The 24623-nt window shown below is 38.0% G+C and overlaps 2 protein-coding genes and 1 non-coding gene across 6 annotated transcripts in view; 1 reads left to right on the forward strand and 2 right to left on the reverse strand.

Annotated features, from left to right (window-relative positions):
• The window catches only part of XPO5 (exportin 5), a 40050-nt gene extending 39263 nt beyond the window's left edge, over positions 1–787 (reverse strand). For both annotated transcript variants that reach the window (XM_032463138.1, XM_032463139.1), the window contains exon 1: positions 520–787. In XM_032463138.1, coding sequence (XP_032319029.1) covers positions 520–624 — 105 coding nt within the window. In that variant the 5' untranslated portion in view covers positions 625–787. The remainder of the gene's footprint in view (positions 1–519) is intronic.
• Positions 788–818: 31 nt separating this feature from the next.
• On the forward strand, positions 819–23896 carry POLH (DNA polymerase eta). 3 transcript variants are annotated; one of them, XM_006190691.3, is made up of 11 exons: positions 819–1221; positions 3671–3811; positions 4054–4188; positions 6842–7059; positions 12547–12716; positions 14035–14138; positions 15268–15387; positions 15981–16104; positions 16640–16705; positions 19441–19610; positions 21635–23896. In XM_006190691.3, the coding sequence occupies exons 2-11, from the start codon at positions 3675–3677 to the stop codon at positions 22530–22532; spliced, it is 2142 nt and encodes a 713-aa protein (XP_006190753.1). In that variant the 5' UTR covers positions 819–1221; positions 3671–3674; the 3' UTR covers positions 22533–23896. The 3 variants fall into 3 exon arrangements, with proteins under 3 accessions (XP_006190753.1, XP_032319032.1, XP_014419771.1); XM_032463141.1 differs by lacking the exon at positions 819–1221 and having other exon boundaries at positions 3690–3811; positions 4059–4188; XM_014564285.2 differs by lacking the exons at positions 819–1221; positions 3671–3811; positions 6842–7059 and having other exon boundaries at positions 4071–4188.
• LOC116658399 lies at positions 10579–10685 on the reverse strand. Its single transcript, XR_004313779.1, has one exon. It is a non-coding gene; the product is annotated as a U6 spliceosomal RNA (small nuclear RNA).
• Positions 23897–24623: the final 727 nt, after the last annotated feature.

The raw sequence follows: 24623 nt of genomic DNA on the forward strand, positions 1-24623 counted from the left end.
AAGACACTGAAGGAGGTGTAAGGATGAAAAGTAAAGGGCACTAGCGGGGCTGGAGCTCGGTTAGGGTGGGTCAGGAGAGGGTCAGCAGGGAAACGTTTAGTGCAGGGGAGACCATAAAGAATGTGGCTGGGGACGGACTGGACACGTGGGCCACGGGAAAGGCGCCGGAATATGGGGCTTGGAGGAATAAAGTGGGTGCAGCTGGCTGAGGAGGGGGTCGTGGTGCGGACAAGAGAGAACAGAAGTGGGTAAAGGGGGAGGAGAGGGCAATGGGAAGTGGTGAGACGGTCACATGCAGCTAGAGACAGAGCGTCCCGGGAGAAGGGCAGGCGCGGCGAGCAGAGAAGGCGGGGAGTGGGAAGAGGCGCGGAGGGCGGCGAGGGGGAGGCCCCCTGGGGTTAAGGACCGAGGTCCAGGGGCCGCGTGGGCGTGAGACGGCCAGGGTTATGGGCTGCGCCGGGACGGCTGGGGCTAGGGGAGGGTCTCGGGGGCAGGCCCGGCGCGCCAGACCCCAGCTACCTTGAGGGCTTCTAGCCGGTAGCGCTGGGTGGAGCTGGGGTCCATCATGACCGTCACCGCTTTCACCAGCTGCTCGCACAGCGCGTTCACTTGATCCATCGCCATGCCTAGTACCACGCGCCGCGAGCGTGCACTACAGCCGTCCCGGGAGCACGAGGCACCGACCGCTCCTTTCGCGGGACCACACGCTGGTACCGGGCCGCGGCGGGCTGCGTGGGGGGGCGGGCGGGGAGCGGGAGGAGGAGCGCGAGCCGCAGAAGATCCAGCCGGGAAAGAGCCGGCGCTGCGCACGCGCCCGACCCGCCACTGCGCATGCGTCCGCGGAAGTGGCGGCTCCCTTGTGACGGTTGCTCCTCGGTGGGCGGAGCGGAAGACGTAAGGGCCGCGGTGCGCAGGCGCGTCAACGGCCCTCGGCTGCGCGCGCGCTGTCTGATATCTACCCGGAGGGCTGACAGCTTAGCGCGCCGGCCAGCGGTCCCCGAACCCTCCTGGCTGTGTAGGAAGCTGCCCGGGCAAGGATCGTGTGCGGCACTTGGTCCTTTTCCCTGTCGTTACAGGGAATAAATCTCCCTCGAAACAGACTGACCCGCTCCGAGAAAGGGGACAGATATTCAAGATCCCTTCATCTTCCTTCCCGTGGACACCGAGCCCAGCATCGGCAGCGTCTGCGGGCGGCGATTTTGCCAGGTGATTGTCACATTGGTAAGAGAACTTAGAACCGTTGGGTATCTCTGTCTTCAGACCTTTCGTGTTGCCTTGGCTATTGGTTGTACAATGTAGCAGCAACTGGTGACAGCACTGGGCCAAAATTACATGAAACAAAAATCCTTGCTCACTGATAGATAAGGCCCTGGTATTGCCTCCAAGAGGATTTTTCCTGGCGGTGCGGAAATGGTTATTTCCTCTGTAGCTCTTAAACTTCCCTCTTCACCTGTACTTATTTTCCTTAAGTGTATTATCATCTGATCGGCGCCAAGCTGCAGATTGGGATAAATCGAGAATTTAAAGGTGAATAACTGCAATTACTAAAGGTTTGTGCAGTTTTGACCATTTGAAGTGCTATGTACCCTCAAGACTTCGAAGTAGTGTAATCCTTATTCCCAAAGGAGGGTTTTGGCAGAGTGTGTTTCATGTTTCAACTTTGAAAAGCTCTTGCTTTCTCCAATGAAATACATAAACTGAAAACTAGAAGTTAAAGTCTGAATATCCGTTTTGGCGTTTGTATATTTAGGAAGTGTTTGCAGAACTTCAATCACTGCTCCCTATTCACACTTCTAGTATTTGTATCTAATATTGTACTTAACTGGTGTTTGTGTGTGTCTGTGTGTGTGTGTGTGAGTGTGAGAGACAGTGCATTTACTATTTTTAATGTGGGGTTATCTGTTCCAGTACTACACAAAAGCCACTTCAAGGTAAAGTGATTTCTGGCATGTTACGATTTTAACTTACAAGTGTTTAAACTATCACATTTTGTCTGTTTTAGGTAAATGGAATTGATAAGGAATTAATGCCTTGACTACTCTGATTTTTTAAATTCATCATTTTCTTTCCAATAATCTTCCAGCTTTGTAGTTGCATGACACTTTTTTCAAGGTGAATGTTAATTGTTGACATTAAAAAAAAAGAATACAGTTGAGTGCTTACTCAACTGTATAACCTGTGTTTTTCATATTTAAATCATGAATTACTGATGTTTCCGTAAGTATCTTGTTTACTTTAGGTCAGTGGTTCCCAATCTCTGCTGCCTATTAGAGTTTTTAAAAATCACGATGCCTAGGTCACACCCACACCAATTAAATTAGATGTCTGGTGGTAGAAACCAGATATCAATAGTATTTAAAGGTTCCTCGGTGATTCCAATCTGTAGCAAAGTTTGGGAGTCACTGCATTAGTTTATATTCCTTCTTCCAGATTTCTGTCAATGTTAAATGAAAACATTAGTTTGTATCCACTGTATGTGAAATTTGTTCTTTCAATCTAGCATCCATACCTTTATGAATGTTCACGAATAGTTTGTAGCATTGTTTTGTTCTTGTTTTCAAAAATTTACATGAATTGGTAGAAAATCACCATTAGAAGACTACAAAGTAATTATTACAAGCCAGATCCACTGATGGGATCTTAGCGGTTGAAAAGTTTGAGGAGAAACAGGATATTTGTAGATACTCCCCTAAGATATTAGCTACTAAAGGAAAAATAATAACTTTATAGTGAGATACCTAGCAAACAGTATCTCAACTAAATGATATGCTTAACATCACTAGTATTAAGACATACTGACATCATGTACCTCTTGACATGATACACTGAGAAAAGCAGAACACTTCCATAACGTTCTCGTCCAAAATGCATAACCTAGTCTAATTAAGAGAAAACAGACAAACCTAAATAGAGAGACATTCTCAAAGTAACTGAGTAGTTCCCTTCAAAAGTGTTGACACATGGTCATGAAAAACATGAAGAAGTGTCACAGAATAACCGGTAAAATTCAAGTGAAATATGTAGTGTGAATATTGTACCAATGTTCATTTTTTAGTTTTGATAATTGTGCTGTGCAAAATGTTAGCATTAGGGGAAACTAGGTGTAGGAGAACCATACTACATTTGCAACTTTTCTGTCAGTCTTAAAGTATTTCAAAATAAAAAGTTAAAAAAATTCATGTGAATTCTATGATATATATATAATATATACATGTATTATATATATATGAGCTTCTTATATATATATATAAGCTGCTTCTCTTTTCCTTGAACTTATATGTTATATATGAGATTTGTCTGTCAACTAGATTAAAACGGTTGGCTTTATCCCTCCATTGATGTGCATTATGGTTTTAATTTGCATTTACCTATGACTAATGATGTTGAGCCACTTTTATGTGCCTGTTGACTATTTGTATATCTTCTTTTGTGAAGTTTTCAGTTCTTTGGGGGATGGGTTTTCTTTTAAGCTTTTAGTATTTATTACCTTCCTAAAATTATATCAATTTATTATTCTGCCAGCGTATATGAAAATGCCTATTTCATTCTTGTTATTTTCCATGCTCCCATGTTTATGGTAATTTCAACAGTGGAATAATGGCGATACAATTTTCCTTTGCACTTTAGACTAGGTATCCTTTCTAACTGTCCATAAAATACTGTCTTACAGAAAAATGGCTAATGGGCAAGATCGGGTAGTTGCTCTAGTGGACATGGACTGTTTCTTCGTTCAAGTGGAGCAACGGCAAAATCCTCATTTGAGGAATAAACCTTGTGCAGTTGTACAGTACAAATCATGGAAGGGTGGTGGGTATGTATCACAGTTATTGTTGTAACTGACAGCTACTGTTTTAATCTAGGAATTGTTGCATTATGCTAGGTCCTATTTTTGCGATTTCTGAACTGCTGTGTTTGAGAATGAATAGTAGCATCACTGACCAAAAAGTTTCTACTGTTATGTTTATATTTATAGCCTACTCATCATGTAAATTTTAATTATTTTTGCTTATGATCATGTAATATTTTTCTGTTCCCCTTTTTTTCTAACCTTAGAATAGTTGCAGTAAGTTATGAAGCTCGTGCATTTGGGGTCGCTAGAAACATGTGGGCAGATGATGCTAAGAAGTTATGCCCAGATCTTCTACTGGCACAAGTTCGTGAGTCCCGTGGGAAAGCTGACCTCACTAAGTAAGAAGAAAAGATTGCTTAAGGGAAATGGAAGAGTTGGAAGAGTTCCATGAGGCTAGGAACTGATATTTCTAATTTGTTTTGTATAACTAACATCTGAAAAAGTTCCCTTTAGTCAGCTGACCTTTCTATGTGAAATGAAAACAGATTTTAATATTGTATTTTAGGAACAGTTCAGAGTAATTATAACCTATAATCATTGCTGCCTATAACCTATAATTATTACTTAATATCCTTTCAGTTCCTTAATTACCTAAAAGTTGGTTCTTATAATTAAAACTTAATATCAATTCCCATGTTCTCAAGTCAAAAATCTGAAGTATTTGAAGTAATTAAATTGACTATGAGATTGAGTTTTTCCAGAGATGGCTGAGTCAAACTTACATTCTAGTGCATTATCTAGAATTATTTGCCATAATTGAACAATGTCAAAGGAGCTTACCTTCTGTTTTTTTTAACTGAGCTATCTCTCCACAAATTTTAGAGGGTTAGCCTTGGAATGAGAGACATTAGAGTTGGCATAGCCAAGTTAGGGGTAGGTACAAGCCCCAGCCATTATAGTAATTCTAACAGCTAGTAAGTATTCATATGTCATATGCCAGGCACTGTTAAATTGTTCATTGCAATGTGTCTTAAATCTTACATTGTTATAAGGTAGGTTCTCATATTACCCACCCTAACCAACTCCCTACTCCCCCTGCGCCACATACAGATGAGGAAACCAGTTTAGAGTTTAGAGAGGTTAAGTAATTTAAGTTCACACAGGAAGTAGAAGTCGGAGGATTCTCACAGTACACTAAACTGTGTGGTGTGTGTAAGGATCATGCTTTGACTTGGAACTTGAGATATTCCTGAATTCACCCATGAATTAGAAGTCTAAAGGTGGAGTGTCATAGCCAATCTCACATTGGAGTTATTGCCAGAAAAGAAGACAGATTTGACTGAAGATTAATACCTTAACCCCAAAGTAGAATTAATTTGGCTAATGGACATATGCTACATTGTATTGAATAGAACTTTATGCTGGTAAAGACAGTGTAACTTTCCAGAAATATATTTAACTTCAAAGTGTGATTTAAAAAAGCCACATGCCACCAACTTTAAACTGGATCATTTATTTTACTCTTAAAATTTTCATCAGAAAGCAAACAAAGGCAGTTTTAGAAAATTTAGGAGTGAGTTTATACACCAGAGAGTTATTAAGACCGGGTAATTTCAAATTATTATGTTAACAATTAACCTGAGATGATAGGTTATAAAAATAAAAATGTGATTTGCAGAAGTATATATACACTAAGTTTATCAAATATTCTTGAAAATACCTTGGAGTAATTTACTCAAGAGTCTGTGAAGGAACACCAACTACTGCAAAAAAAAAAAAATAGAGCATCGTTTCCTTGCTCTGTATGTATGTGAGTATATTTTGCTCTCATGGTCTTGCATATGCTCCCATTCTTTTTTTTTCCTTGAGGTCTGTCTTCTCTCTAGCCCAAAGAATGATTAGAAGAAAAAAAGCCAAGTCTTTCTCTAATTCTTTCTTCCTCTAATTCTATCATTTGAAAATGTTTTAAAACAATAATTGTACTAGTTTTTATAGATGTCTTAAGAAGTACAAATATTTCCATTTTAATGATAAATAAATAAGTTCAACAGGAGCAAAGTACTAAATTCGAAGCAAAGGGGGAGGGTATAGCTCAAGTGGTAGAGTGCACGCTTAGCATGAACAAGATCCTGGGTTCAATCCCTAGTACCTCCTAAAAATAAAAAATCTAATTACTTACCCCGCTACCAAAAAAAAAAAAAAAAAAAGAAAAGAAAAGAAAAAGAAAAATCCACATATTGCCATAAAAAGCTAGCTATATGCAGCCAGAAAGGCTGCTTGTTATGGTTTGACTAGAAGGTACATGGTGAGGTTGGTATCTCCCAGGGAAGGCTGGCTGCCTACCTAGATGCATCACCACATTCTAGGCATTAATCTTCAGCTTGATAAATTGAATGATAAATATATCCAGAAGTGATTGGATTTGGTCAGTTGTATGTGTATGTGTGTTTATATGTAGCGAGGACCAGCTCACAAATCAAACTCAGCACTGACTGAAGTATAAAATCCACATGTCACTTTGTTAATTTGTAATGAGAAATACCATCTTGAGGAAGACCAGATACCTGGGTTCACTGATCAGTGCAGTGTTCTCTGTAAGTTACCTCTTATTTGAAGACAAAAGTAGAAGAGAATACTACATGAGGGGTATTATAAATAACAAAAGAAATAGGTCATCATAGTAAAATGCTTTCTAGTTAAGCTAGTTTGAAGCATTTCTTTCCTCTTTAGAGAGATCCTCGTCACATAGATCCTTGTCCCATAGATCCTTGTTCCTGGTCCAGATGCTTTTTACCTTGGTAGTGCTAGAGTCCAACTAGAGATGTTGGCCTCTGTGGTTCTTTTCCCTGTTTCTGTTACTGACCATCTGCTTGCTCATTGACCCCTTCAGCTGGGTTACTATCTAGTCTCTGTCAAGCCATTTCTCTTTTTAAGGAGACCTTATACTGACTCTATATATTATTGTTCTATTATGAGAGGGAGGGGATGAGGCTGACAGTCTCAATGTTGCCTCCATTTATTGCCTCCACAGATAACCTTTATACTTTTTAGGTACCGGGAAGCCAGTAGGGAAGTGATGGAGATAATGTCTCATTTTACTGCGATTGAACGTGCCAGCATTGATGAGGCTTTTGTAGACCTGACCAGTGCTGTACAGGAGAGACTACAAAAGCTCCAAGGTCAGCCTATCTCAGCAGACTTGTTGCCAAGCACCTACATTGAAGGGTTGCCCAAAGGCCCTATGACAGCAGAAGGGACTGTTCAGAAAGGTACTTCCATAGCATCAAATTGCTTCCGCTTCCTGCCTTTGGAACCTGCTTTGCTTGGGCACGCTGATCCTTCTTGGATTGATTGAAAGGAAAGTTAAACTACAACGTGAATGAATCACAAGGACTCATCTGGAAGGATATACAAATTCTCTTACCTTTCCAGGTATATGGATGTTGAGAAGCTGTGAAATCTATAAAATCAAGTTTCTCGTTAGACATTATTAGGGCAGGATAAAATTATCAGTAGAAGGCTGACTGAGCACTTCCATCATTTGTAGGTTAATTTATATTATTGTAACTTGGTTTCTTCATCATAAGAAGGGTGAACCTTTTTAAGGGGACCTCAAGAACAAGGAGTTGAGTCACTCAAAATTTCTAATCGGTTCTTAGCATAATGTCATCAAAGGACTGCTCAGGGCCTCTCTCATTTTATTTTACTTCTTTTCTCCTTCACAGTGATTCCCCCCACTCCCTTCTGCCCTACAAACCCTCTGGCAATCACTGATGTGTATCTTCTTAAATATATGTATGCCTATAAATTGTACAGTGTTGCTTTGTACATGCACTTTTAATTTTTTAATTTTTTATTTGTTTGCTATTATCATCTTTCGTTCTATCTTTCTTTAAATATAGTTGATTTACAGTATTTTATTCGTTTCAGGTGTACAACATAGTGATTCAGTATTTTTATAGATTTTACTCCCTTTAAAGTTATAAAATAATGGCTGTATTTCCCTGTGCTATACAATATATCCTTGTTGCTTATTTATTTTATACATACTAGTTTTTATCTCTGAAACTCGTATCCTTGTCTTGCCCCTCCCCCTTCCCTCTCCTCACTGGTAGTCACTAGTTTGTTCTTTATGTCTGTGAGTCTGTTTTGATTTTATATTTGTTTGTTTTATTTTTTAGATTACACATATAACAGATAATAGTGTTGTCTTTCTCTGTCTGACTTATATAAATGTGCTTTATAAAATTTGTGCATTTTAGTTACAAGATAGCATTGTGTTATTATAGATCTCATTCTTTTTCTTAATTTTCTTTCATTGATAACTTTATAAATCTATCCGTGTAGCTGTATTTATGTGTAATTGACTGCTTTTAATTGTAGCATAGTCCATGGTGTGGATCTACCTTGTTTACAGACCATTCCCCTAGTGATAAACTCATTGGTTGCTTCTAACTTCCTACTGTTTATATGATGAATGTCCTCATTAATCCTCTTTTGGACCTATGCAAGGGTTTCTCTGGGAAATATTTTCAGGAGTGGACACTAGATCATAGGGTAAACACATACACTTAGTTTCACTAAATATTGCCAAATTGCTCCCTAGAATCGATGTAACAGTTTGCTTCACACCTGACAGTACACAAGAATTTCTGTTTCCTCTATATTCTCACCAGCAATTGGTATTATCTAAATTTTGAAATATTTTCCAATGTGATGGCTATAACAGGGTAATTTGTGTTTTTGGTTTGTTTTAATTTGTATTTCTCTATTTACTAACTGAGGTTGAACTTCTCTTCATATACTTGTTAGCCAGGTGAGTTTCTACTTTTGTGAATTGCTTACTTGTAGTCTTCAGCTAATTTTCCTTTGGATTTCCTGCCTTTTTTTTTTTTTAACAAGAGTTCCTTGCATATCCTAGTTATTAGTCTCTTGTCTATTTTTGACATTTCAAATATCTTTTCCCAAGGTCTGTCATCTATTAACTTTGTTTTTACTGTATTTTGTTGAGCAAATTCTTTTGGTCTATCAATTTTTCACCTTATGATTTGTGTGTTTTGAATATCATTATGGACATTCATTTCTACCAAAAGTTCCCAGAGATGTTTTTCTACACTTTCTTCTATTTGCCTCCATAGCTTACTTTTAGGTATTTCAACCATACGGAGTTTTACCTTTTTATTTGATTTAAGGTAGGGAGCCACTTTAATTATTGTTCTTATAGTGAGTTAGTTTTCCCAACAATTATTTATTAAATACATTCTTTATCAACTTCTTATATTTAAGTTGGTCTGTTTCTATATTCTATTAGTCTGTCTGCTTCTGCTCCAAAAACACATTGTTTATAGTATGTATTTGATAAGGACTCCTCTCTGCTTTTGTTTTTCAAAATTATCTTGGATATTTATTTACCTCTATTGTTCAATATATGTTTCAGGCTACATTAGTTGAATTTCTCAAAAATTTTGATGGAATTACATTAAATTTACATTTTTAGAGAAGATAGTAATCTTAATGTTAAATTATTCCATCCATAAACATTTCACCAATTTTTTAGGTCTTCATTTATGTCCCTTTTAGTGATTTTTAAATTAAAACTTTTGATTTATATTTCTGCTGCTTCTGAAATCTGGAATCCAGTATGGCTTCCTTTTTCTTTCTCATCTAAACTTTTGATATACATAAAATATACAGATTCTAAGTGTACACCTTGACTGATTTTCACAAAGTAAACACTCTTGTGTAATCAGCACTCAGATCAAAAAACAATATGAGAAACCTAGAAGCCACCCTTGCCTACCCTCCCAGTCATTATCTATCCCTCTCCCTGCTCTCCTATGTAACCACTGTCCTGATTTCTATTTAGCTTATTTTTGAACTTTATAAAATTGAAATCATGCATTGTATCCTTGAGTCTGGCTTCATTCACTCTACATTGTCTTTGTGAAATTCATTCTGTTGTACATGGCTGAGTTTGTTTACTCTCATTGCTGTGTAATATTCCATTATGAATATACCACAATTTATCCATCTACTATTGATGGATATTTTGGTTGTTTCCAGTTTTGGACTGCTAAGAATAGTGCTACAATGAGCATTCTTGTAAATATCTCTTGGTGAACTGAATGTATGCATTTCTGTTGGGTATATGACTAAAAATGCTCAGTTGTAGGGTTTGCCTATATTCAGCTTTAGTTTGCCTGTAATTAGATTTAGTAGATACTACCAAACATTATCCCAAATGGTTGTACCAATTCATAATTCTACTAGCAGCATATGAGAGTTTAAGTTTTTCCACATCTTTGTCAATACTTGCTTTTGTCCACCTGAATTTTATAGATTATTGTTCTAGATTAGAGAAGGAAGCAAAGGAATGCTGTGCATCTTCTGTGGTCCTTTTCAGTTGACATGAACATAGAGTCACAGAGGATTGCAACATTACCTGATCCAGGAGAGCAATGATAAAGAAATCTAAAGCAGAGAAAATTTAGCTCTATCAGTTAAGAAAAGTCTAGAAAACCCCATAATTTCAATAAAATATTCATATTTTTATGTTTCTCAAAACTAATAAATACTAATAAATGATTTTAAAGGAAGGATGTTATAATATTTATTCTTAATATGTGCAAGGCACTGTGCTAAGGAGCTTAATATAAGATAGATACATACATGCAAACTTGCATTTTTTTATACATTTTTATTTGTTTATTTATTTTTAATATATAAACATTTTTTATTGAGTTATAGTCATTTTACAATGTTGTGTCAAATTCCAGTGTAGAGCACAAAAAAATATGGAATGCTTCACGAATTTGCGTGTCATCTTTGCACAGGGGCCATGCTAATCTTCTCTGTATCGTTCCAATTTTAGTATATGTGCTGCTGAAGTGAGCACCAATCTTGCATATTTTTTAATTCTCACAATGATCCTGTGAGGTAGTCCTCTCATCCTCATTTTATAGACAACAGAACCAAAGCTTAGAGAATTATGTAACTTGCTCGAAGTCACATAGTAAGTTGTGAAACCAATATCTGAACCCAGCCTGACTGCAGAATGTGTTCTTTTAGTAGTTACATTATACTTGTTATAGATAAGAGCTAAGGACTTTAGTGGGTACCCCAAATTTAGCTAGATTAGTTGGAAAGGACAATGATAGATGAGACCTGAGATTAGCCCTGAAGTATTGATAAGAGATATTTAAGCAAAGGGGAGCAGAACAGAGTTAAGGAGTAAGAGCAGAGAGATAGAATAAGTGATATCTCAAGGTAGAAACATGGTATGTTCAGGAAATTGTAAAGATACAACAAACTTAGGATTTTGGAAGGTAAATTGAAAGGAGTAGATGGTCTTCAATACCAGTTCATAGAGTTGGGCACTTTATTCTGTAGGTGTGAGAGAGCCAACAGAAGTTTTGAATAGGGGATAAGGTTAATAACTGGTATCTGAGAATATGTAATTTGTGGACACTGTATAGAATGCATTCAGAGAGAGGGTGGTTTAGAAGTTAAGGTGGCCTAGGCAAGAATGAAGAAAACCTTAATAAAATAGTGTGGGTTACAATGGATATGTGAAATATTTTGAAGTGGGCTTTAATAACTAAATGACTAAGTAATGGGGAAATAAAGTAAAGAAGCCAGTATGAGATTTTAAATCTTTAACAGACATAGGGAATTGTTTGGGAATGAGAACCTATGAAGAGGTAGGTATAATAAAAGTTGACTTTAATAGTATTTTGTTTGATACTGTAATGAAAAATTCAAGAAGACTTATTCTGTAGGGAGGTAGAAATAGATTAAAGTTGAAGAGTTTGGGAACAGAGATTAAGAGTTGCATGTACTCTGCATAAGCAAATGGAAATGTAAGCCAGTGCCAGTTCACTGAGAGAAAAAGCACATACACAGAAAACAGGAGAATGTTGCTCTGTATCCACAGTTAGGGTGTTAGAGGAGGAAGACAAGCCAGCAAGGGAGAGAAGCAGCAGTCCTCAATAGTTGGAAAATCCTTCCTTCTATATGCTTATCTTTCGCCTCTTCTCCACATAAGTGAACCTTCGCTTTAAACTTTCCAAGATACTTTGAGTGTATTTTCTTGTCTTGTTCATACCTCATTACTGCCTCTTTAAACCAGCATGTGTATATCTCCTATGTACCTAACTTCCTTGTTAACATAATTTTTAAATGCTTTTTCAAAACTCTGCCTGGTTCTAAAACTGAATAGTAAAGATATTTTCAAGGCCCAAAGTCCAAAACTACATCTAATTTAAATAACTTGTCAGGAGAATAAATTTTCTAGAGCCTCTGATTGGATTTAAGCTGCTCAACTGATGGCAGCCTCTAAAAATACATAAATGCTAACAAATTTATACTGAAGTGTGATTAATTCTGAATATTTTCTAATTGAGTAACAGAATTCTTGGCTGTGTGCAAGGGAAGTTGGAGGAAGAAAGTTCAAAAACTGTAGAGAAAACAGATGTACGTTTAAGTCATTGCTCATGAAAAATAATACAGAATATTTGTTGGTTATTAGAACTCTAAAGTTCAGCCTGGGCTGGAAGCTAAGGCTGCTGGAGTGGGTATGAAGGAGAAACTGATCTCTGTTGCGGTCTGAGTCGTACCACATTCTGGCTGCCATTTTTGGTGAAAACCTACATGTCTAAAGTACCTGAAATCTAAGCATTTCTGCACTAGATAACACAATTAAATAAAAATCCTGATTTTAAAAAAGATGTCTAAATGTGCTCTCTCAACTTTTTCAGAGGAATTGCGAAAACAAGGCTTGTTACAGTGGCTTGATTCTCTTCAGACTGATAATACCGCCTCTCCAGACCTACAGCTCACCATGGGAGCAGTGATTGTGGAGGAAATGAGAGCAGCCATAGAGAGGCAGACTGGTCTTCAGTGTTCAGCTGGAATTTCACACAATAAGGTGAAGGCTAATAGATTTCAAAGAGAAACTTGGATATCTGTAGTTAAATACAGCAAGGATGGATATGAGTGGGGAATTTAAATCACTATACATATGCTTGGAAGTGGGTTTCTATTTTAAACTTCATGTTAAGAACTAAATAAAAACCTAAGTAATTCTTTAACATGGGAATTGACATTGCACTTGAACTTTCCTAAGAAGCAGGCTGAAAAATTTGCTGAAAATGGTTATTTACATAGTTGTATCCAAAGCATTTCCTTAATGATTGAACTAGCCAAAGAAAGGAGGAGGCTAGTCTTTGAATTTTATAAATGAACCTATTTCTTTTCTTTTTAAAAAAGTTGCTGAATAGTCTAGTATCATTTCTTACACGAAGTTGCCTGGGTGTTCTATGCTTCTGTTCCGTGCTTTCTGATTACAGTGCAGTCAGTGTGGGCCTGGGGTCTTCATTCTCTTCAGACTAGGCTCAGTAACTGGGCAGTGGCTGATTATCCCTGGTTACTACCATCTCCTCCTCCTTCAATAAGAGGAAATTTGCCAAACTACACAGCAAGCAGAGTTTTGGGGGCTTTTTTTTTTCCCTGGTTGTGTGGAGGGAGGGGAAACAGAAGTGTCAATATAATAATTTAAACTACACTGTGACCTAGTAGAAGTTCCAGAGAATCTCTCCAATGAATATAAAGTGATTTTATACTTTTCCTACCGATTTGTGAAATGATACCACTGAAGATACCACTGATTCTTTGAAAAGACTTCTTAAGGATTGTTTCATTTTGAACTCTTATTTAGTATAAGAAGATGTTTGCTATTATAAGATGATTTTGAGCCCAGTTTCTATCACAGATACTAAATTATGGTCATCTTATTGAATCCAGGACTCAAAATGGACTAACCATTAATCAAGAAATGTAAATAAATGGGGTAGGGTAAAATGAGTTTGCTTCAGCATTTTCATATGGACACACTGAGAAATACATCTGAAGTTTCTTCTGCAGCTTCCCTGCTTTTTACTCTCTTGGAAGTAGAAGAACCTTAAGGGATAGATAAGGGTGGGGAAAATGATGAAAGGAAAACTGAGAAGTGAAGATGTGGAGAGAACAATGAGGATAAAGATGGGGTCATGTTTTCCACTGTGGATGTTGTGGGACACCGAGGTTTAGAGATGTCTTCAGTTTCTGGTTTTGTTTTTGTTTTTACCATTGAAACCATCAGTTACAGCCCTTAAGCTGTGTATGTGTGTATACGTGTGTGTTAGTATTCATGAACTCTCCGTGTGGGTATTGACAGTAATGAGGTTTTTACACTTTCCGTGCTCCAGGTCCTGGCAAAACTGGCCTGTGGACTGAACAAGCCCAACCGACAGACCTTGGTCTCACATGGGTCAGTCCCACAACTCTTCAGCCAAATGCCTATTAACAAAATGTAAGTATTGACAGAGCACTTTAGATTTCACTCATATACATGTGAAGGACCTCTCTGGTTGTAGTTTCTTCCGTTCTTTAAGGATTAGAGCCGGGGAAAATAGGTACCCTGGAGACAGGAGGGAGATTACACAGGAATATTTGAAAAACACACATACTTTTTTCTTAATGAACCTTCAATTCCAGATTATCTGTGGAAGAAACTTAATCTTGAATTAAAAAAAACCCCTGATTTTTAGCCATATATTTAACTTCTTTCTAGGCTTTTTATTAAAGCCTGTTACTAAATAACAAATAGGGATTATACTTCTTTTATTTGTTTTAATATCGTATCAAGTTGTTCAGGGCAACTGAACTCCCAAATAAAGTTAATAACTAGGTTGTGCATACCAATTATGTGTCTTTGACAAGGGCTTGTAATGTTGTTGAAGGGACAAGATATAACTGTTCAAAGCAACAGTGAAAGTGCTCTTACAAGACTGTAAGTAACTTGAGACAGACTTATGAAAAAGGCATAGAATTTTGTTTTTAGACTTGGCACAATTTGGAGAGTCAGATGAGACTAGAAGAGAAATATCAATTTGGAGAATGCTTTGAACACAAAGAGGGAGAAAGTATAAAGTATTTTCAGGGAACTGGGACATAAACTAGTTTAGCTGGACCATGTTGAGGGAGACAAGTGATGGAAAAAGGACTGAACAGATAGGCTGAGGATAGATTATTAGAAGTCTCAAAGGCCAGGCTTAAGAGTTTTGACTGTATTCTTAAATATGAAAGGTTTTAGCTATGAAAGGATTTGTTTTGGAGTTGGAATTTTAATCCCTAAGTGGGACAGTAGATTGTGTACAATTGAAAGTTTTATATACAGTTGTCTTGATAACTCATTAATAACTTTCCCCCTATGTTTATGCTATGGTTAATCTTCTTTCTAGGTCCTAACTCTCAAGAGTTCTGAATTCCCAGAGTCATCTAGTCTTATGCTAGAAAACCAATACTTTACAGAACTAATGTGTCTTATTTTCTTTGAACCTTCTGGAGAGCTTCTTACGCAAGCAAAATGTCTTATGTCTGCTGCTAACTAGATATTTATGATGTGACCTATAAATTTTTGGTCTTTCTGTTGTTGTTAGCCGTAAGCTTGGAGGAAAGCTAGGAGCTGCTGTTATTGAAATCCTGGGGGTACAATACATGGGAGAACTGACCCAGTTCACTGAATCCCAGCTCCAGAGTCATTTTGGGGAGAAGAATGGGTAAGTGATTTCTAATACTTTTCAGTTATAACTTTCATGGATATGCTAAATTCAAATGTAGACAAGAGCATCAGGTAGTCTAGACCTATCTTGAGGTTGATGTTTGTTCCTCAAGGTAATGTCATTGGTCCTTTTGCTTCAAAATATTAGATCACTATAGCCTGTCAGTCTAATTTTTCCATGTACCTAAATGGGTTGGTAGATAGGAACTGTTACTTTGATGCTCAGGTATGTTTGTGTACAACATTTATGTGTGCTGAGATGCTGATACTCCCTTAAAATCCTTGTATTTAGGCTTAGTAAGTCCCAGAGAAACTTGGGAATATGAAATCTGTGGCTTCTTGGCACTTTTCCAAAAATGCAAATGATGACATGGCTTTAGAAAACATAACCAGTGTTGTTCTCCTTGGCAATATATTGTACTGGAATTCACTGGGAAGGGCAGGGATTCTGTTAGAGATGAAGTATACTTAATTTTGAACAAATGTTTCCTTTTTCATGAAAGGGGTAAAAGATAGTGTAATATAGGTATTTTGTTTTAACGAGAATAATCATTCGCTTTCACCTTTAAACCTTTTTGCTGGTTTTATTAGATCTTGGCTATATGCCATGTGCCGGGGGATTGAACATGATCCAGTTAAACCCAGGCAAATACTCAAAACCATTGGCTGTGGCAAGAACTTCCCAGGAAAAACAGCTCTGGTTACTCGGGAACAGGTAGGCAGACATTCTTGATAGAACTTGCCTCTTTTAAGGGAGTGAGTTGGTAGTTTCAGTAGCTGTGGAAGGTTTAATATTTACATGGAACCTGTATGCTATAAACTATGAAGGGAATAGAAGTTCTTTTTTGTGTTGAAAATTGACTAATTTAACCTGTAATCTACTTTTTTCCCCTTTCTTCTATCTAAAAAGAAATAGAATGGAACTGACTGAAGTTCAAAATGAAATTACTCATTTTTTGGTAGATGAAAACTTGGGAGGCCAGGATATTGTCCCTCAAGTTTGTGTCTTTTCTCAGAGCTGGAACATGCTGGAAATTCACCTGATGGCATGCCAGCAGGAAAAGAAAATGAAAATTGTGAGCTAGGGCAGGTCAGAGTACTTAATTTTCTATGATCTGGTGATCCTTATGGGGAAGCCTTTGTTGCACATTTCCATTTGGGGGAGAACTAAACAAAACCACCACTTAGTCCTATAATAAACCGAGAGTTTTTAAATTTTTGAAAAACTAAAGTTTCAATACCTTTTCTAGGTACAATGGTGGCTTTTGCAATTAGCCCAGGAACTACTGGAGAGACTAACCAAGGACCGAAATGATGTAAGATTTTTCTTTCTATATTCCTGGGGTGAGCTTTGGGATTTAAATACCAATTACTACTTACCTTATGGAGTAGAAACAGAGATACAAAAAAAATACCAGGAGGAACTTTTAAGAAATCTTTTCTCTTTTTCCATAAAACTCAATATGATTTTCCAAAGCCTAGATCTGTGAACATAAGACCTGACCACTCCTGTCTCCCTCGTTACCATTTGCTTTTACTTTTTTGTATATTATCTAAATCCTCCTGCAACTCTGAATATACAGTGGGTCTTCATCAGAGTACAGACCATTAAGCCGGACATTTAAGGATTGGAATGTAAATTACTGGGCTTAAACATCATCCATGTGACAAAGAAGTACTTGCAGTTTTAAAGAGAGTCTTAACTCAAAGATTTGACATCTGATTAGTTTCTTTTTCTTCTCTCTTTAAAAAAGTTTTATTGATACATACATATATATATTACATACCATAAAATTCACTCATTTACAGTACATATTTAAGAGTTCCTCAAATATTTCATAATCAATTTAAGAACATTTTCATAACCCAAAAAAGAAATCTACCCATTAGCAGTCACTCCCCCTGTCCTAGGCAACCACCAGTCTGCTTTCTGTCTCTAAACTTACTATTCTGGACATTTCCTATCTATGGAATAATGTAATAGTGACTTTTTGTGACTGGCTTGAAATATTTCAGTTAACATATTTTCAAGGTTCACCCATATTGTAGCATGTATCAGTACTTTATTCCCGTCTATGGATATACCGTATTTTATTTATCAGTTCATCAGTGAATGGCTATTTGAGTTGTTTTCACTTTTTGGCTATTATGAATAATGTTGCTATGAATTTTTGTGTCGACGTGTTTTCATTTCTTTTGTATATATACCTAGGAGCAGAATTGCTGAGTTACATGGTAATTCTGTGTTAGCATACCAGACTGTTGTGGCACTATTTTACATTCTCAGCATTTTTAGAGGGTTCTAATTTCTCTATTATCTTTGCTATTATCTTTTTAAATTTTAGCCGTACTAGTGGATGTAAGGTAGTATCTCATCGTTTTAAGGTGCTTATGGGCTATTTTCTTAGAAGAAATGTCCGTCAAAATGCTTTGCCCATTTTTGAAATGGGTTGTCTCTTTATTGAGTTTTAAGTTTTTTTTTTTAACTTGGGGGGTAATTAGGTTTTTATTTTTTAATGGAGGTACTGGGGATTGAACCCAGGACCTCGTGCATACTAAGCATGTGCTCTACCACTGAGTATATGCCCCCCTCTCTGAGTTTTAAGAGTTCTTTATGTATTCTGGGTGCAAGTCCCTTGTCAAATATGTAATTTGCAAGTATTTTCTCCCATTCTGTGGATTCTCCTTTTCCTGATGGTATTGTTTAATGTATCCTCTCCTGTTGAAACATAAACTATATACTGTCAGGGAGTATCTATAATTACCTGTTTGCCCCTTTTTAGCTGAGGTGGTGGTAAATGTTTGTTCTTTGGTAGGCAACAAAAGGAGGCATACAATTCCAGTTGTGTTATGGGCCTATTTGACTTTTCCCACTAGGTGTCGCTCTGTTCTCATCTCCTTATTCTATAACCACTTTGATTTGGTCTCTGGCTACTTCTCTGACCTCATGTCCCATCATCTCCCTCGATGGCTCCCCCTCTAGCCTCCACTCCACTGGCCTCCTTCCCATTTAACACACCAAGTAAATTTCACCTTAACTTTTTCCCCAACTACCCTGTCACACCAGCAGTCTCCATCACTCTCTGCCTTATTCTGCTTTTGTTCCATTGCACTTTGTAGTCATTCTATTACACGCCTACTTGTTATACATAACTCCTACTACAAAAGGAGACCATGAGGACCCAGACTTTATTTTGTTCCCGCTTATATCTCTAGATCCTGATACATAGTAGGCATTCAGTTATGGGTTTTAGTCAACAAGGACGGCTTTGTTATTGCTAATTTGTATTCTCTTGAGATATACAAATCTGTACAAATTGTATTTACAAAATGCACGAAGTGTATTTTTACCTAAAAAAACAGCCGCTGCTCTTGGTGTGTTTGCCTTAGGGGTATTTCTTCTCACTAGGATCTTTTGATTTTGAGGGAATCGTTACGTATGCTTTAAACTTTCTTGCTTCTTGACCCTTATTTCTTAGTTTGCTTTGCATCAGCAGTATTCAGAAGCTCAGACTTCACTGAGAAGTGAATCAGTGATCTTGCTGTCTAGAGCAGGCTCACTACATTGTATCTTCTATAGATGGGCTCTAAGGAGGTGCTAGTGCAAACTTCTGCTCTTCTTAAGCCTAAGAGCATCAGGACAGATTAAAGAATAGATCCACTACTTAATCCTGACATCCTGGCTTGGACCTCCTTTCAGTTACTTATATGAACCCTTCCTTCAGTCACGGAATGTAGTACTGCAGGTATCTGGTATAATCTTCCTGCATGGACCCCACAAAAAACACTCAGGAGAATCCATTTTCATTTATTCTGTCCTGTTCCCATCACCTATCAAAATACCCTAGATATTCTAATGTTCCATCATCCAATTTATGTCTTCTCTAGTTAATTCTTAGACTCAAAAACAGCACAAAAATGTTTAGATTAAACCTATTTCCAAACCATTCTGTCACCCTGGTTCTTTTAATTTCCTCTCACACAGTTCAGTATATAGAATCCAGATGCTCAAGGTAATTTTAGTTCTGTCTCAATCCTTTTACACCCACAGAATGACAGGGTGGCCACTCAACTGGCAGTGAGCATTCGTGTACAAGGGGACAAACGTCTCAGCAGCCTGCGCCGCTGCTGTGCCCTTGCTCGCTATGATGCTCACAAGATGAGCCAGGACGCATTTGCTGTCATCAGGAACTGTAATACTTCAGGGACCCAAACTGAATGGTGAGTTTCCTTCCAGCTCATCTGCTTTTGAGACTTATATATATATTTAAAGCTTCCCAGCTGGGGTAGGACCAGGAGGATGGTCGTGCACTCAGGCAGAGAACACAGTAGAAGCAGCAGAAACGAGGCAGCTCAGCTGCAGCTTCTCTGCCTACATTTGGTGCATTCCAGTGCCCAGGGGTGGGTTTGAGAGGCACAGTGAACCAGTAATATCCCTGCCTATATCAATTTGCCATAGTCAGGAGAACGACCAATTGTACTTGGGAGTATAGCACTCAAGCTTCAAGAATACACTTGGGAACTTCTCTCTCAACTACTTGGTTGTTCTACTAGCAGCTTCTTTCGTAATGAAAGTGATCTATATTCACGGGAATCTCTAACATCCCAACTCAGTTATAAGCTCCACTGGTGTAATACTCCCATTGCATATTAATAAAATTCACTTAAGTTGGCTATGAAAGATAACCAAGTATATGACTGCAGTGTGTTCATCTACTGTCCAGATATTAATGATTTTCAGTATTGGAATCCCTTAATTATTTATTTAACATAGCCTCTTAAAGGATTGAAAAAAGTATTCCAAATTCACAATGGAAATATAATTACGTGAGAAAGATAAATTGGTTGCTTATAGGTCTATATTGGAGATTGTAAAAGGAAAAGTTTAGTTAGCCATCTGAGTTATTTCTTGTCTGAATATATGGGCATTACTATTATATTTACAGACCTACAACATGATGTGTTCTCTAAAGTTAAAGTTTTTGTTCTTTACTTAGAATAATTTTACTTTAATTTCCTAGTATATTTTCACACATTGATACTTTAATTTCCTAGTATATTTATTTTCAAACTTTGAACACTTTTACTGAACTAAATGATAATTGTGATACTATGTTCACATGAAACCTTATAAATTGATAGACTATAACAAGTACTCCTCACCAAGAGTGTGAAAGTTATCGAGAGGGAAGCATCAAAATTATCTGATTATAAGATTGTCCCAAAGCATGAAAGAGGAGAATAGTTGAGATATGGTCTTTTTTTTAATTTATGGTGGGGGGAGGTAATTAGGTTTATTTATGTATTCATAGAGGCAGTACTGGGGATTGAACTCAGGACCTCATGCATGCTAAGCATGCGCTCTACCACTTGAGCTATACCCTCCCCCTTGAGATACAGTCTTAATTTTAAAATAGCATTTACTTTTTACCTCATCGAGGGACAAATCTGTATATAAAAGCACATTTCATCTTCTGAAATTCTACTCGTGAAAATTTATTTGGGTAATTAGACATAATGAGGAACTTTATGACAGGAATTTCTTGAAATGTTTCTTAGACCAGGCTGGGTAACCAGAAACAGCTGTGAAATTTCATTCTCTAGAAATTCTAGAGTTGAAAGTCTGTCAGAGTTCGTTAGATGGTATCATCTTTAAAAACAGGAGGATGCTGGGGGAGGGTATAGCTCAAGTGGTAGAGTATATGCTTAGCATGCACGGAGTCTTGGGTTTAATCCCCAGTAACTCCTCTAAAAATAAATAATAAAACCTAATTACCTCCCCCTTACCACTCCCCAAAATAAAATAAAAACAGGAGAATGCATAAGAGGGTTTTTTTTTTTTGCAAAAGTCTTTCCAATCTAAATATTCTAAAGCTTTTTTGTTGCCCTGAATAGTTTCTTGCCCTACCCCTGAATTACAGTGACTCTGCAGCAGTATCTGATAAAAACAAACCCAGCTGTCAAGGGATCCAGCTTACATATGTCTGACTTGGTAGGTGTTCACCAAGTCAGTGATTCTGAAAGTCTGGTCCTAGACCAGCAACATCAGTATCACCTGGGAACTTGTTAGAAAGGCAAATTCTCTGCCCATCCCAGATCTGTTGAATCTATATTAATCCAGTACACCCTAAAGTTTGAGAACCACTGCAGTAATGACTTTCTTTTGTGGCAGAACCAGAATCCCAGTCATTTACAAATTGAATCTGTGACCTGGTGCTAATCTTGTTCTTTTACTTTCTATACAGGTCCCCTCCCCTTACAATGCTTTACCTCTGTGCTACCAAATTCTCTGCCTCTGCCCCTTCACCTGGCACAGACATCACCATCTTCTTGAGCAATGACCCAAGTTCTCTGCCAAAGGTGCCAATGACCACCAGTTCAGAAGCAAAGACCCAGGGAAGTGGCCCAGCAGTGACACCCACTAAGAAAGCAGCCACTTCTCTGGAATCATTCTTCCAGAAAGCTGCAGAAAAGCAGAAAGTCAAAGAAGCTTCACTTTCATCTCTTATTGCCACTACCCAGGCTCCTATAAGCAGTTCACCATCAAAGCCCTCATTACCTTTCCAAACCAGTTGTACTACAGGCACTGAGCCCTTCTTTAAGCAGAAAAGTCTACTTCTAAAGCAGAAACAGCTTAATAATTCTTCAGTTTCCTTCTCTCCACAAAAACAACAGTCCAGCCCTAAAGAGTCACCAAACTATCTTCCAACAGAGTATCCAGATTGTGCCCCTGTCTGTGAAAAAGTGTTGCATCTAGAATCCTCTAAAGGAACTCCTGCAGAGATGGATTTAGCCCAGAACAGCCTAAGCAGGCTTGCTTCTTTAACTTCCAAGTCTGCTCTAGAAGTGGCTCAAAAGGCAGCTACCACCCCCAGTCTACTGGCTGCTGAGGACCAAGTGCCCTGTGAGAAGTGTGGCTCTCTGGTGCCTGTATGGGAGATGCCAGAACACACGGACTATCATTTTGCATTGGAGTTGCAGGAAACCTTTTTGCAGTCCCACTCCTCAACCCCCCAGGTTGTTCCTGCCAGTTCTCCTCAAAGCAAAAGAAATCCCAAGAGCCCTTTGGCCTCCAATAATAAACGCCCTAAGCTGGAGGGCATGAAGACACTGAAATCATTTTTTAAGCCATTAACACAATAGTGCTGCCCTCATGCTTGCTGCAGGGTTTTAATATTTTACCTGTAACCTCGGAGACAGAAATATGTTAACTTCTCAAGGAAATTTATAACTTTATGAAATTTTTAATAAGAAAAATAATCAGGTTAGACGCTGAGTTAAGGCTCCCATCTCTTTATAGGAATGGATTCTAATTCTATTGCTGATAGGGAAGTAAAAATTCATCTTCCAAAGATACAACTGTTTTCAGTTTTTAATTGTTAGCATTTAGGGAAGCAGTGTCATGTAGTTAAAAATGTCTGGACATCAGAGCCTAAGAGATCTGGTTCCAAACCTGGCTCTGCCTCTTGGAACAGGGCCTCCAGCAAGTCACTTTCCTCATTTTCCCTCATCTGTAAAATTGAAACAATACTTTATATTACTGAAGATTAGGGAAAATGTATTTAAAGTATGTAGCTTAAAGTTGGCACAGAAAAGGAACTGAGTAAAAAAAATTTTAAATTTGACTAAAGTGTGAGATTTAAGAATGTAAGGTGAACACTTGAAACTCTAAAGTGGTAACTAGTTTAGGGCAGGGCCCTGTACATAGAAGCCACTCAATAAATACTGAGTTTCATTCAAGTAAACCCTTTTATAGCCACAATTTTAGCCACTGGCCCTTCTACCTCTTGTATTTTGTTCTAAGGTAGAATAAGATTATTACTGGACCAGTTCAGAAACTCTGTTTAGTCATGATCAGAACGAGGTCATCTCTAGGACCTTGTTACTCCAAGTGTGACTTTGAGGAACAGCAGCATCAGCACCACCAGGGAACTTGTTACAGTCTCAGCCTTACCCCCACCCCACCTGAAGTTGTATATTAATAAATTTGAGAAATACTGATACAACAACAGCCCATCAGGTTTGTAAAGGGTAATGTCATTTCCTTAAACCCTAAATACAAATTTAAGAGCTAAGTGCTTGGGCTTTAGGGTCGCTGGCATGTTCATCTCCCTATTGAAGTGTGAATATTAGCTTAGGGTTTTAAGTGAACTACTATAGCTTTTTTATAACTTGTCCATGTTTATAGTACTGTATTCTTAATCTCCATTTTTATATGTGGAAAGTCAATTTTGGCTTTTCTAATATGGGAAACCTTCATTACACAGCCCAACTGAGGGGGGAGGGGTGAGGATAAGAAGGTAGGGAAAATGGCATATATATCCCCCCTCCCATACATGCACTCAAACCAACTGCGTTTTAAAATTATCCATCCACTGGGGGTCTGCAGTTTGAAAGGGGAACATTTGAAAACCATTGGGTCTAGCAAGAAATGATTTCTTCCCCCAAAGATACTTTACACTTTTGTGGCAGTTAAATATCTAATAAAAGACAGTACTTACTGTGTACATGGCCTTTTCCCTACTAGGTTTGTAGATTTCTTAAAGGCAAGAAAGGAAGAAGGGTGAATGAGTTATCAGATTGGTTCTTCTTCACAGTGCCTTGCACAGAATAGGTGCTTGATATTCATTGGATGAAATGTATATAGTGAACATTTTAGATTACCAGAACTGGAATAATACAAACCTACATACTACTAGGTTGGGGGCGGAATCGCTCCTTTATACGCCTTTTTATCCTCCTGAATGTTCCATTAATATAGCAAAGTGCCTCACTAGTTCCTGAAGATGTCTCATTAAGTACTGAGATCATTTCCCAAAGCTTCCTTTCTTAATCCAGGGAAAAGTTTTTTAAAAAAATCTCTTTTGGGTGCTATACAGATCAATTTGAACATATTTTTAACACTTCAGGCGACTGGAAGGAGTCATACAGAAAAGTAATGTGGTAGAAACTGTGGTTTCATTGGACTTCTAAAGGCCAAGACAGGTAGTAGGCAGGGGTGGGGAGAACACTAGTAAATAACCAATAGAGACAATGCCAACAGCACACCTCATTTTCCTGGGACTGGCAGCCCTGCCCCAGCATACTGGCAATGAGCCTGTGGAGGGGACAGCAGACAGGCGTGCAAAGGTCAGTGTTGGGTGAAAGCTATAGGACCTTTTTGCTGAATATAACCTTCCCTCAACTGTTTTATCAGCAACTGTACAGAAGGAAGTAAACAGCTCTTAGTTCCCA

Source organism: Camelus ferus, chromosome 20, assembly GCF_009834535.1.
Source record: "Camelus ferus isolate YT-003-E chromosome 20, BCGSAC_Cfer_1.0, whole genome shotgun sequence".
NCBI lineage: Eukaryota > Metazoa > Chordata > Mammalia > Artiodactyla > Camelidae > Camelus > Camelus ferus.

What these genes read in the sequence shown, in the direction of transcription:
- POLH (XM_006190691.3), top strand. Translation starts at nt 3,675, where the DNA reads ATGGCTAATGGGCAAGATCGGGTAGTTGCTCTAGTGGACATGGACTGT. An exon ending in AAATCATGGAAGGGTGGTGG is followed by an intron (nt 3,812 to 4,053) that starts GTATGTATCACA and finishes TTCTAACCTTAG; the next exon opens with AATAGTTGCAGTAAGTTATG. An exon ending in CATTTTGGGGAGAAGAATGG is followed by an intron (nt 15,388 to 15,980) that starts GTAAGTGATTTC and finishes TGGTTTTATTAG; the next exon opens with ATCTTGGCTATATGCCATGT.